This window comes from Sorex fumeus, unplaced genomic scaffold (assembly GCF_029834395.1).
Source record: "Sorex fumeus unplaced genomic scaffold, SorFum_2.1 ptg000063l, whole genome shotgun sequence".
Taxonomy (NCBI): Eukaryota; Metazoa; Chordata; class Mammalia; order Eulipotyphla; family Soricidae; genus Sorex; species Sorex fumeus.
In genome coordinates, this window is record NW_026606120.1 from 49380559 (window position 1) to 49394549 (window position 13991).

The 13991-nt window shown below is 42.4% G+C and overlaps 1 protein-coding gene across 1 annotated transcript in view; it reads right to left on the reverse strand.

Annotated features, from left to right (window-relative positions):
- The window catches only part of NLK (nemo like kinase), a 149035-nt gene that overhangs the window by 19816 nt on the left and 115228 nt on the right, over positions 1–13991 (reverse strand). Inside the window, exons 6-7 of the mRNA XM_056126866.1 lie at positions 7095–7304; positions 544–645 (exon numbers count right to left, since the gene is read on the reverse strand). Coding sequence (XP_055982841.1) covers positions 544–645; positions 7095–7304 — 312 coding nt within the window. The remainder of the gene's footprint in view (positions 1–543; positions 646–7094; positions 7305–13991) is intronic.

The following is a 13991-nucleotide window of genomic DNA, read 5'->3' on the forward strand; positions in this document are numbered from 1 at the left end:
GTGCTGCTAAGTCAGAAGGATGCAGAGAAAGAACATCTTGTCTTTCTTAGCAATGACTTGGCTGGTTGCAGGAAATCAATAATACGAGTGGAAATCTCGCAATCCCTCTTCATACTTCTAACAACAATATCTGGTGGTGTGTTAGTGGCAGGGGTGCACTGGAGACAGCTTCAAAGTCCTGACTGAAACAAATTAAATCAGGCATATCAGCTCGGTACTTGGAAAAGACATCTTAATATACATGGAACTATGTTACAGCACCGAGGCCAAAAAGCTGCACCTCCTGTAACTTCTCACACATGTCAAAATAAGGAGACAAAACAGAAACACCAGGGCCACTGATCAGCTGAAAAAATTACTTTCTCCTCATGACACTGGGAATTATCATATTTTATTTGGTTTGATAAACACTTTCTTATAGCCAGTACATGAAAAAAAATATGAAAAATAACAAATTGTGTTTTTGTTTAGATATTCTCTGCTGAAAGGGAAACCTCAATGAAAGTAACGGTTCCCAGGTACAGATCCTCTCTCTCCTTTTACCTGTTTATGAGGACCCCTGAGTATGTGTGCCTTAGCGCCTTCACAAGCCGTCCTCATTGCTTCCAGTGATGGTGTGCCCAAGAGATCCGTGATCAAATCCAACTACAAGGCAATAGGAGATACATAGTGATAGTAAGTTCATGGAAACAGCTTTATTATCACTCTTAGACCAGCCTTAAGGATGAGCACCAACTCTTAAGAAAGGTAATCTCTCCACAGCTTTGTTATTAGACCAGCCTTCAGGATGAGCGCCAACTCCTAAAAAAGGTAACCTCTCCTGTTTTCATTTTGGGGAGTACAGAAAAAAAAACAGAATAAGAAAAATATTTTGATAAGTATGACTATCTAAGGCTAGATTAATTTAGAAGTCCGTCTACTTACCCCGTGTCTGGACAATACAGCATCTATGAATTGTGCAAGGGTAGATAAGATGGCTATTTTGCTGAAAGATACTGTTCTTTTCAAACAATTAAGAAATGGGATGGGGGCTGGAGTGATAGCACGGCGGGTAGGGCGTTTGCCTTGCACGCGGGCGACCCGGGTTCAATTCCCAGCATTCCATATGGTCCCCTAAGCACCGCCAGGGGTAATTCCTGAGTGTAGAACCAGGAGTGACCCCTGTGCTTCGCCAGGTGTGACCCAAAAAGCAAAAAAAAAAAAAAAAAGAAACGGGAGTCTGGGGATGGAGCGATAGCACAGCGGGTAGGGCGTTTGCCTGGCACGCGGCTGACTCAGGTTCGATTCCCAGCACCCCACATGGTCCCCCTAAGCACTGACAGGAGTAATTCCTGAGTGCAGAGCCAGGAGTAACCCCTGTACATCGCTGGGTGTTACCCAAAAAGAAAAAAAAAGAAAAAAAAAGGAGTCTGATAGTTAAAACAAATTCAGGCTCATTATGGAGCTAATTTACAAATCAGGAAGTGGTGTTAGTGAAACTCTCAGGACATTCACAATGGAACTGAAAACTAAGCTATCAATGTTTGGGCCAGGGGCCACCTTCATATCCAATATATGCTAGAAATCTCTTACACTGGCAGGAAACTAGGGCAATTAGAAAACAATGACACTGCAATGGTCACATCTGACCAGGTGGGTCTGACAAGTGACTAATAAATATCTTCTCACAGATTAAGTTTTTTCAGATAAGCACTTTTTAGATAAGGGCTGGAGCGACAGCACAGGGGGTAAGGCGTTTGCCTTGCACGCAGCTGACCTGGGTTCGATTCCTCCGCCCCTCTTGGAGAGCCCGGCAAGCTACCGAGAGTATCTCGCTTGCACGGCAAAGCCTGGCAAGCTCCCTGTGTTGTATTCGATATGCCAAAAACAGTTAACAACAAGTCTCACAATTTGTTGTGAGACGTTACTGATGCCCACTCAAGCAAATCGACGAACAACGGGAGGACAGTGCAACAGTGCAGTGCTACACATAAGCACATTGCCATAGCAATTTTCTGGAGAATCACAATTGTTCTACCTTAATAACCTAATTAGCAATAGCATTTCGTTTGGATTACCCCAGAAAAAAAAAATTCTTTTTATTCCAGCTACAGATAACCAGGGGGGTTAGGACCACATCTGGCAGTGCTCAGGCCTTATTCCTGGCTCTGTGCTCAGAAATCACTACTGGTGGGGCTCAGGGAATCTTATGGGTATTAAGGATCAAACCAGGGTCAGTTGTGTGCAAGGCAAGAGCCTTACTGGCTGTATTATCTTTCTGGTCCCTGTAATGAAAAATTCTTACCTAGATAATATTTCTTTTCTTGGTTTTGGGATTGCTAAATACGAAGCACTAATTTTGCACTTATTTAAATCCTAGCCTCTTTTCTTTTTTCCTATATAAAATTTATTTTAGTTAACAGAATGTGTTTTCAATGGTGTTGACTTTAATAGTCTTTACCACCAAAATGCCCAAGACCTCTCTAGCATTCTAAACTGTGGGCCACAACTCCATGGGGTCAAATAAGGGTTTTATTTTGTTTTGGGTCTACACTCAGTGATGCTCAGGGCTTACTCCTGATTCTGTGCTTAGGAATTACTCCTGGAAGTGCTCGGGGGTCTATATAGGATGCTGGGGATAAACCTGGGTTGGCCATGTGCAAGACCACCGCTCACCTGCTGTACTATCACTCGAGCCCTAAGTTCAAGTAAGTTTTTATTTTTCATTTTAGCCTTCCAAGCAATGCTCAGGAAGCCTTAGTAACTTTCTGCCACCAGACCAGCTGCTTGAGTCTGTGGTGCCAGGGATTATCCAGATCACCTTGGCGATACTTGGGGGGCCTCTATGACTATACCCACTAGTGCTCAGGGGACATGTAGTGCCTGGGGTGGAACTTTGGTGGGCCCACAACCCCTATATGTTCTTTCTGGCCCTTCATGTAATTAAAACCCTTTTTGTTTTAAAATAAATTTCTTTATGACTTATTACCAGTAAATGTTTCATTTGTATACCTACTTACATATATGTATATACTCAAGATCATATAAAACATTCTTGGGCAAAAAGGGGTCATGAGAGGTAAAAGTTTAACAAGTATCAGCACCCTCTCGAATAAAAAAGCAAGTTGCTGATACTTTTGGACCTCTAACAACTACAGAAGACAGAAAGAGAATCAGCTCACAAATGAAAACACACGAAAACATCCAAAAAGAGGTCTACAAAGGTTTCAAATCCATGGGTGAGAAACATTTTTATGGAGTCTGCTTATACCACACATGTAATATCTCAAAGACACTGAGGGGAAATGCAACAGAGGAAATAACTGCTGCCATTAAGAAGTTAAATCCCTCCCATTTGAGGTCTTTATTTCTCATGTGAAAAATATGCTGGTAACAGACATAAGTGAGTTCTCTTGCAGAGGCCACGTCAGACTGGAAATTTCAAGACCTAAATCTTTCTCTCTAGAAAATGAGATATCTGAATCCTATGCTCGCTGCTCTTCACTTTCCTTTACATATTCTTTTTTAGCAGCAACAAGGATTTGAACACTACCTTAATTTTTGCTTAACTTTTCCTGTCTGCCAGTCTCCCATGTCCCAGTCTGATGTCTTATAGGCAAGTCTTTTCAACTACCTAAAGAAATTGAATAGTAAATATTGTCACTTGTGCTCAACCTTAGATTACATTACCTCAACACTTAAGGTGTAAACTATAGAAAAGATTTGAATGTACAGCAGAGAAATTAATTGAAATGTTTATCACAGCATAATTTTAAATTGTACCAACTGACAATAAAGAGCATAAAGTAAATAATTCCATTTCTGTCGGTTGTATGAATTACTTATAAAAGCACAGGGTTATCTTTAAAAAGTAATCAGTCAATACTGGAGGGAGAGCACAGAGGTTAAGGTGCTTGCCTTGCGTATGGCTGACCCTGATTCAAATCACGGGCACTACACTATATATGGCAGAAGTCAGGGATCGCTTCTGAAAAGAGGCAGAAATAGCACCTGGGCATTTCTGGGTGTGTGGCCTCCTCCTCCATATTAAAAAAAAAAAGATCAATCAGATCTTAACAATTTTTGTTCAAAACCTTTGTTTTTTGGGCTTTGGGCTATACACAGCAATGTGATGAGGCTACTCCTGGCTCTGTGCTCTGGGGTCACTCCTAGCAGTACTCAGGGAACCATCTGCAGTGCCAGGGATCAAACTGGGAGTCAGCCACATGCAAAGCAAGTGCCTTACACCCCTCTATTAGTTCTATGGCCCCTCCTGTGCTTTTTGTTTTTTCAGGTTTTGGGGGTTCTCCTGGCTCTGTGCTCAGGGGTCCCTCCTGACAGTGCTCAGGGGGCCATCTACAATGCTGGGAACTGAACTGAGGTTAGCTGCATGCAGTCCTTGCTCCTTGACCCAGTATTATCTCTCCAACCCTCTATCATACTTTGTACAGGATATACTGAGAAGTTCTTTCCAGGATTCCATGAACAGGCTTTTTGTCTGATCTTATCCACATGCTCTGCTATCCCCGCAACATGCTTAGAGTGGGGGCTAGAGCGATGGTGCAGGGGGTAGGGCACCTGTCTTGCACACGGCTGACCTAGGTCTGATCCCCAGCATCCTGTATGGTTCCTGAGCCCTGCCAGGAGTGATCCCTGAGCACAGAGCCAGGAATCAGCCCTGAGCACTGCTGGGTGTGGCCCCAAAACAAAAACAAAAAATCAAGTTCCAACACCCTTAAGAGGTTATTAAATAGGCTGTCCCTTTTACATAGATGGGCTGGAGCAACAGCACAGCGGTAAGGCGTTTGCCTTACAAGTGGCCAACATGGCCGACCCAAGTTCGATTCCTCTGCCCCTCTCGGAGAGCCTGGCAAGCTCCCAGTGACGCATTCGATATGCCAAACACAGTAACAACAAAGTCTTCAATGGAGACGTTACTGGGCCTGCTCGAGCAAATCGATGAACAACGGGAGGACTGTGGACTGTGGCTTTTCCTCAGTGCTACTCCCTTCATTTCCTTCTCTAGAACTATTCTATATCTATATTATATCACATTATTTATTTATTTATTTATTTATTTATTTATTGGTGTGTAAGGCAAGTGCTCTATCTCTCCAGCCCCTTTAATGTCTTTTCTTTGGGCTTTTTGGATCACACTGGAGATGATGCTCAGGGGTTATTTCTGGCTTTGCGCTCAGGAATCACTCCTAGTGGTGCTCAGGGGACTGTATGGGATGCCAGGGATCAAACCCAGGTCGGCCCCATGCAAGGCAAATGCCCTACCCGTGGTACAATCTCTCCGGCGCCTCCATCATAATTCTTTATCCCTAACTTAATATAATTTTTCTTCAGAGAGTTATCGTTACTTGGGATTAAATTTATTTGTATACTTCATTTTCTGTCTCATGTGACAGCCGCACAAAGGCAGGAACTAATTTTGTCTTATTTGCTGCTGCCTTGTTGCCAGCCTGTCGTGTGCGTCTACGTTCTAGGCCTTAGTTTTAGCTTCACTAGTGAATTTAATCTGCCCAATTTTCAGAACCAGTTTTAGTGTCAGTGGCAAGGCTCGCATCTGAGCCAATCTGATTCTAGTGGTGCTCATACTGTTGCATTATTTTCATGCACACAATTCTGCTAAAGTTGATGTATAAAGGGTATTTAAGTTTGATTGTTCAAGTTTGGGGCTGCAATGTTGTATGTCTAAACCTTAACTATGAATAACTTTGTAAATCATAATGCCTTAATACAAAATGTGGAAACAAAAAAAATATTTAAAAATTATCCAAGGACTGGAGAGACAGTACAGGGGTAAGAAGCTTGCCAGGCATGTGGTGGGCCCTGGTTCAATCCTTAGCACTGCATATGGTTCCCCAAGCATTGTCGGAAATGATGCCTGAGCACAAAGCCAGATGTAGCACAAAATCAAAACCAAAAAGAAAAAGAAAAGTAAAAAAAAGTTCTAAGAAATATGCATAGAAACAAATTAATACAGAGACAAATAATCAATAGTATCATGAGGGGCCAGAGATAGTACGGGGTTTAAGGCACATGCCTTGCATACAACCAACCTCAACTTAATCCCTTATTCCCAAGCACACAAGCATTGCTTGGTACAGCCCCGAGATAATCTCCAGCACTCCAGGATGTGAAACTGTGGTGATGGAGGGGCTGGAGTATGGCAGGGATGGCATTTGCTGAGCAAGCGGCATTTGATAGACGGTCTCCTGAGCACCACCAAGAGTGAGCCCTGAGCATTGCCAGGCAAGCTCCCTTACCCTCTGGGTGGTGGTGGTGGTGGTGGTGGGGGGGGGGGCGGAATTACTGTGACCTCTGGGCCTCCTGGGCATCTAAGTGTTCCTTCCCACAAAAACCACAAATAATCTACAGCTACATCCCAATCAGCTTCTCACATTCCCTGCCATATTTAAGTACTTCATTTCAATAATAAAGGTGAGAAGTATTTCTTTCTAAATTTGTAAGTATCTTTCAACACTCACAATTTATATTCTAGGAGCTGGGATATAGCTCAGCAGTAGAGCATGAGGTCCTGAGTTTGATTCCTGGCACTATATATATCACATCCAGTCAACAAATTCATCTTCACATCAGACCCACTTAGAAAGAGATGATCTAGCAATGGAAGATTATACCTGCTCAAATTGTCCCATCATTTTGCTGCTAAGCATCAGTGCATGTAACAAAATCAACACTTCCTCTATTTTTTTTTTTTTTTTTTTGCTTTTTGGGTCACACCCGGTGATGCTCAGGGGTTACTCCTGGCTCATGCACTCAGGAATTGCTCCTGGCGGTGCTCGGGGGACCATATGGGATGCTGGGAATTGAACCTGTGCAGGCCATGTTGGCTGCGTGCAAGGCAAATGCCCTACCCGCTGTGCTATCGCTCCAGCCCAACACTTCCTCTATTTGACTTGTGAGGTACAAAATGAATCTCTCTGTAATCTTTAACTCCGTAACTTTCTGAATTTTAAGTGAACCTAAATTTTCTAAAAGCAATTTAGACCTACAATGAGTAAGTACAACTATGTGTGCATAAAATGGGGGTTTCCTTTAAATCTGTAAGAAAACGGAAAACTAAAGCTACCATGAAATCATACCTGCTGAATGGGACTCTGTGCCTGAAACAGTATTCTTCGTCCAAGTAGTTCTGCAAAAATACATCCGACTGACCAGATGTCAATAGCATTGCTGTAATGACGGCTGCCCATCAGGATTTCTGGAGCCCGATAATACTGAGTAACAACTTCCTGAGTCATATGACGGGATTCATCTAATTCTTCCACTCTGGCCAATCCAAAATCACAAATCTAAATAGAAAAGATTATCAAAGTAATGTCAAGCAGACTCATTTATTTACTCTCTGCAGTGCTTGAGATGCAACTTAGGACCTCAGACACGCAAGGGCTCTAGTACTGAGCTATAGCCCCGGCTCTTTATACATTCTGATTTTATTTGACTGAGAGGGGGAAAAAAGTCTCAAACTTCCACAGTTCCTTATGAAATGCTTTATCTTAAAACTATTCTCAATTTTTAAAAAATGATTTCAATTGGTAGCTGAACCAAAGAGTGCCTACTAGTAAAAGTAAAAGCTAAATGAACTTTCTAGGCTTAATGTAGAAACTGAGCTATATCTATTTTCAATATTGGTTTACTGAGGAAGACCTAAAATGAAAGACTTAACTACATTCACCGTACTTCTAGAATATACATGCAGTACCATTTCTTTAAAGCTATATTTTTCAAACTGATTTTTATTGAATTTATTTCTGAGGAGGTGCTTCAGGAGTTCCCTAAACACTTTACCAGACATTATCTCTATCTACGTAAGACATGAATTCACATTCAAATGTGTGAATATGTCAAAATGTAGCATACTATAAAACGCCAGTGTGTCTATGTTTATTCATTTTTGGGCTGTTAAATACTTGAGTGCCTACTAGTAAAAGTAAACAAAGACTGGTTAATTTATATGCACACTAAGAATACACCCTTTCTTCTATTTTTGTTTAATTGAAAAAGCACCCTGGGGCTGCACGGTGAGTTGTTAGTAAACAGCAGAAGCAGCAGAACTAGCAACTTTTGCTTATTTTCGGGAAGGAAGATGTTTTTGATACTGGGTAACCAAAACAAATGTGGGACACTGAGCATGAACAAGAGAACAGAGGCATCCAAGTACTAGGGTTCTCACTGAGTCGTTATCACAAAGGAGGGGAAAAAAACCCAACAACACCAAACAAAGCAGTTTTTATCTATATTTTAACAGAGGTCTCAGTTTTAGTTGTCATATTTGGTGTCAGAGAGCAGGCTGAGCAGGAGGCTGGATTCCATCCCACCACATAGTTCTGTACTAGCACTGTCAAGGGGTGAACCTCAAACTGGGAGGAGCACCCAAGCAATACCACAGGTGTGACCACAAAAACAAAAACAAAGGACTTCATATTTATGGAAGGGGCCTGGGAACCTAAACATTGTTTATGAAAACTGCAACTTGCCTTACAAGCGAACGGTCATGTAGGTGCTGCCGAATGTGTCGAGCACGCTCCTGGCAGTTCTGCTGTTTGAGCCTGGCAGCTCTCTTGATGATATGCAATCTGGGGCACTAGAAGTGAGGTCTGGCCCCAACACAGCAATGTATGTGTCAACATCATGATCAGTGAGCACGAATTTCGGCAGACATGTGGCACCACAGCGACTCACTGAGCCCTCCAACCATTGCCTGTGTGCCTCAAAGAAAGGGTCTGGCTCTGGCAAGCACCACAAATGAAAGGAGGGCAAACCCCAGTGAGCACCTCGGCAGAGTGTGTGAGCACCTCAACCTGATATGCTACCCTGGTGAGCAACACAGATGAAAAAAAAAAAAGTGCAAGTCACACCATCAGGCATTGCACTGCCAGCAAATGGAAGGGAGAGGAAGAAGGGACTGAAAAAGTAATCCAAAGAACCCACTACTTGAAAGAAGCAAGTTTTACTCTGAATTTTTGTTCTTTTCTTTCGCTTTTTTCTTTCTTTTGGTTTTCGGGTCATACCTGGTGGTGCTCAGGGCTTACTCCTGGCTCTGTGCTCAGGAAGCAGTCCTGGTAGGGCTTGTTTACCCCCGATTTTTGGCATTCTTTTCTTTCTGTCTCAAATTCACTAAACCAAGTTCTATTAAATGATTCTGTATTGTAAATGGGAATCAATTGGTACAAAACTAACATCTTGAAAACTAAAAAATGAATAAGTTGGGGGCAGACAGCTAGCTCAAGTGGTAGAGAAAATGCTTTGTACCACCTGGTAGCCTGAACAACACACTGGGTGTTGACCCCCTATTTAGAAAAACAAACAAAAAAACCTCTTCAAAGTCACCAAAAAACCCTAAAATGGGATAAAAAGAACAAGTTGTTTGTCAAATCTGTTCAAAGTCTGGAGTTCCGATAACATAATATTTTAAAATTCTATTTACTTGGCCATGAGTTTTAAGATCGTTTTAAACAAAACAAAGCCATAGAAAGTTCAATTCACTCTCTTGCACATAATATATGTCAAGAAACTAACTAGGGCAGAGGAGAGCTATACATGCAAGACCCCAAGTTTGATCATGGGGACAGGCTTAGAGACCCTCAAGCATAGCTGGACAGAACATTCCAGGAATCCTGGGAGTAAACCGGCTCCAGCTCTGAAAAAAACAACACTGACCCAACAAAAAATATTTTCTGTAAAAAGCAAATTCTTTGTTTTTAAAAAAACAGCTGTGATCTTGAGTCATTTTTTTGTAACTTTTCTAAAAGACAAACTAAACATGAAATGAGATGCTAAGAGATCAAAAAAAGCTAAAGGAACTGTTGAGATTCTTACATAATTATCTTATGCTTAACAGGAAACAAAATATATTCACAGTAAGAAAGAATGCAGTGCTGGGGAATGAACCAGGGGTCAGCGGTGTACAAGACATGCAGTGCTATCTCTCTGCTCCTGAAAGGATACCAATTTAAAAGAAACATTACTTCATAATTGTTTTAGATGAATTTATATATTTGAGAAGAGAAAATTAGCATCTATAACTAATAATCTACTCTACCTTATAGAACTAGGTTGCTGGGCCAGAGAGATAGTTCAATAGACAAAGCTCATACTTTGCATAATGGAAGACTGAATATTTATTAATTAGTTTATTTTTGGTTTCTGGGCCACACCTGGTGGTTCACAGGTCTCACTCCTGGCTCTGCACTCAGGAATTACTCCTGGCAGGGTTGGGGGACCATGGCGGGTGTCAGGGATTGCGAGGCAAGCACCCTACCTGCTGTACCATCTCACTGGCCCTTTTAGAAGCCTGGATTTGATTCCCAGCAATGCATGGTTCCCTGAGTATCACTGGGTGCAATTCCTAAGCACAGCTGGATGTGACCCAAAAACTGAAAAAAGGAAAAATAAAAAAGCAACAGAAAATAAAATAAATAAAACGAGGTTTCTAAGTCAAGGAATGGAGCAAAATTTCAATATGTTCTGATCTGTGTGTTGTTTATTAAAAAATGACATTCTTCTTCAGTTGTTCATTCATGCAGCCAGGGTTATAATATCAGGATAGAGAATTTAGAAAATGAACTTAAGCAGTTAATGATGTCAAGTATGACATTCTAAACAAAACGCTTTTGTGTAGTCTTCCACCCAGAAACACAAACAAGTCTTAAACTGATTTGCTATAAATAGGACAAGGAGTTCCTGACTATAAGGTTTTTTACTTCAAAAAATAAATAAAATGGGACAGAGAGACAGTACAGGAGGTAAGGTGCTTGTCTTGCACATGGTTAAGCTAAGTTTGATTCCTGGCACTGCGTATGGTCTCTTGAACTCTGTCAAGAGTGATCCCAGAGCATGGACCACGAGTAGGTCCTAAGCAGGGCTGGATGTGGCCTAAAACAAACAAATTTAAATGGGCTAGGGGAATAGGCTGAAGCTCTCTTTAAAAATTAAAAAGCTGATGTTTGATTCCTGGCACCATATGTGGTCCCCTAACCACCACCAGTAACATATTCCAGGAACACAGAAGCAGAAGTAGCCCCTGAGCACTATTAGGTGTGGTCCAACTCTCCTCTCTCCAAAGAACTGCAAAGTTGGGGGCCAGACAGCACTAGGGATAAGGTGCAGACCTAGCACAAGGCCAGCTCAATTTGATCCCAGATATTGCATAAGATTCTCTGAGCAATGCTAAGTGTGACCCAACACGCCTCCACCCAAAAGGTAAAAGTTGGGGAGGTGAGGTTCATCAAAACCATAAATGTTATTGTAAACATGTTACAGAAACTACAGTTAAAAATAATAAAATCACGTTGTGAAAAAAAAAAAGAGTGGTAAGAGATAGATCAAGGGTTAAAGTGTTTGTCTTGTATGTGCTCAACCCTGATTTGATCCCTGATACCATATATGGTCCCCCAAGCACTGCTGGGAATGATCGCTGAGCATTGAGCTTATTGGGTGTGGCCCAACACCTAACTAAAAAAAAAAATGCAAGCAGGGATGTCTTAGTGGTAGAGTGCCCGCCTGGCAGGTCAACAGCTTCATCTCTTTTGTGAATAATCAATCATCATTCACATGTGAATGCCATCCTGGTGGTGCTGCCATTTGAGATCCCTGTCACCACAACTGATATGATCTCTGGTGCGTTGTGTCCGACTACTATATCCCATGTAAGAACAACAGGGTGGAGAGGGATAACCTCAAGTGAGGTCTACAGCACACAGATTCAATGACTGAAAGACAGTTTATTTACTTCAGTGTTTTATTTTGGAGGATCAAATAATTTCTCTGTGGAAACAGAAGGACTAAACTAACTTGTTTTCAGGGGGAAAAAAACAGCTTATAAAAATGCTTTCACTGGGGCTGGAGTGATAGCACAGCGGGTAGGGCATTTGCTTTGCATGCGGCAGACCTGGGTTTGATTCCCAGCATCCCATATGGTCTCCTGAGCACCGCCAGGAGTAATTCCTGAGTGCAGAGCCAGGAGTAACCCCTGTGCATCACTGGGTGTGACCCAAAACAGCAAAAAAAAAAAAGGTAGGCCTTTCAATATTCAGAGCGGGAAACCACACATCTGTAGATTCTGCTGTTTGTGAGTCATTATCAAAAGACAACAGGGAAAGGAAAAGTAAAACTGAGCTCCAGGACTGAGATTTCTGGGTTAGCACCTACAATTAAACTTGTAATTAAGTTCCCTTCAGAGGACTGAACAGAGTCTGGATAAAACATAGTGAGAGTAAAAATTCCTTTAACTCTTTTTTTTCTTTGGATTAGTATTTTGACTTTTCGGAGGGTAAGGGATTGGGTTTGGATTATACTTGGCATGCCCAGGACTATGCCTGGCTCTGTGCCCAGGAATGACCCCTAGAGGTGCCCAGGGGACCATACATGGTGCTGGTGAGTAGAACCAGGATCACAGCCTTTGCAGCTTGCAATGGAAGGCAAGAGCCTTACCTTCAGCACTGTCTCCCTCTCTGACACGGTACTTTGAAATCTAAGTGTTTCCTAGTGTTTCCTCTGTCTCTATGTAGCTCTCTCAGTCAAAAGGTGTACAAGAGTACGTAACAATATCAGCTGCTGGACTGGGGGTGGGGCACAGGTGCAGAGTGCTGCCTTGCATGTGTGAGGCCCTGGAGCTAGATCCTGGGCATCTCAGGTCCTCTCCCTCACAGCACCACCAAGCAGGACACCCACATTAAAGACAAAAACTTAGCTATGTAAAAACACAGACAAATTCAGGTTTTTATTTATTTTTTTTGCTTTTGGGACACACCTGGCTCGGCTCAAGGCTTACTCCTGGGGACTATAGGGGATCAAACCCAGGTTGATGCATGCAGGGCACCAAATTACTAGCTGTATTTACTATATCTCTGGCACCATAGACAAATTTTCTTTTTCTTTTTTTTTTTTGCTTTTTGGGTCACACCCAGTGATGCACAGGGGTTACTCCTGGCTCATGCACTCAGGAATTACTCCTGGTAGTGCTCAGGGGACCATATGGGTTGCTGGGATTCGAACCCAGGTCGGCCACATGCAAGGCAAATGCCCTACCCTTTGTGCTATCGCTCCAGCCCCTAGACAAATTTTCTTAAAAGCCAGTACGCTATTCTCATGTAAACAGCTTATTATTCTTCTAATGTATCTTCGGATATATACTTACTTTGACCATGGAATTAAAAAGAAATAACCTCAATTTTTTCTAGACACAACGTAACTACAGTTTCAATGTTCTCAAAACATGCAAAATGTCATGTGCAGTTTAAGTGGAGACTACAGGGGCTGGAGAAATAGCACAGCGAGTAGGGCATTTGCCTTGCACACCGCCAACCTGGGTTTGATTCTCAGCATCCCATATGGTCCCCCAAGCACCGCCCGGAGTGATTCCTGATTTCCTGATTTCTGAGTGCAAAGCCAAGAGTAACCCCTGAGCATCGCTGGGTGTGACCCAAAAAGCAAAAAAAAAAAAAAAAAAAAAAAAAAAAAAGAGTGGAGACTACAAATTAGCTACATGACTATGATTATCCATATTGCTAGAAAAAACTGGTCAAGTGGTGAAAATAAAAACTTTCTTTCACAGGGTTAGAATGGCAGTAAAACAGGGCAGGCACTTTTTTGCATGCAGCTGACCCAGGATTGATCCCCAGAATGCCATATGGTCCCTTGAGACCGCCAGGAGTGATTCCTTAAAAGAGAGCCAGGAGTAAGTAACCCCTAAGCCAAACCAAAAAACCTTCCTTTCCTCTGCCCCTCTCGGAGAGCCTGGCGAGCTACCGAGAGTATCTCACCCGCACGGCAGAGCCTGGCAAGCTCCCCGTGACGTATTCGATATGCCAAACACAGTAACAAAAAAGTCTCCAATGGAGACATTACTGGGCCTGCTCGAGCAAATCGATGGGCAACGGGAGGGCCTTTACCTTTACCTCACAAAATATGCTCTTAAACCTAGGAGCTGGAGCCATAGTACAGCGGAGAGGGAATTTGCCTTGCAGTGGCCAACCTGG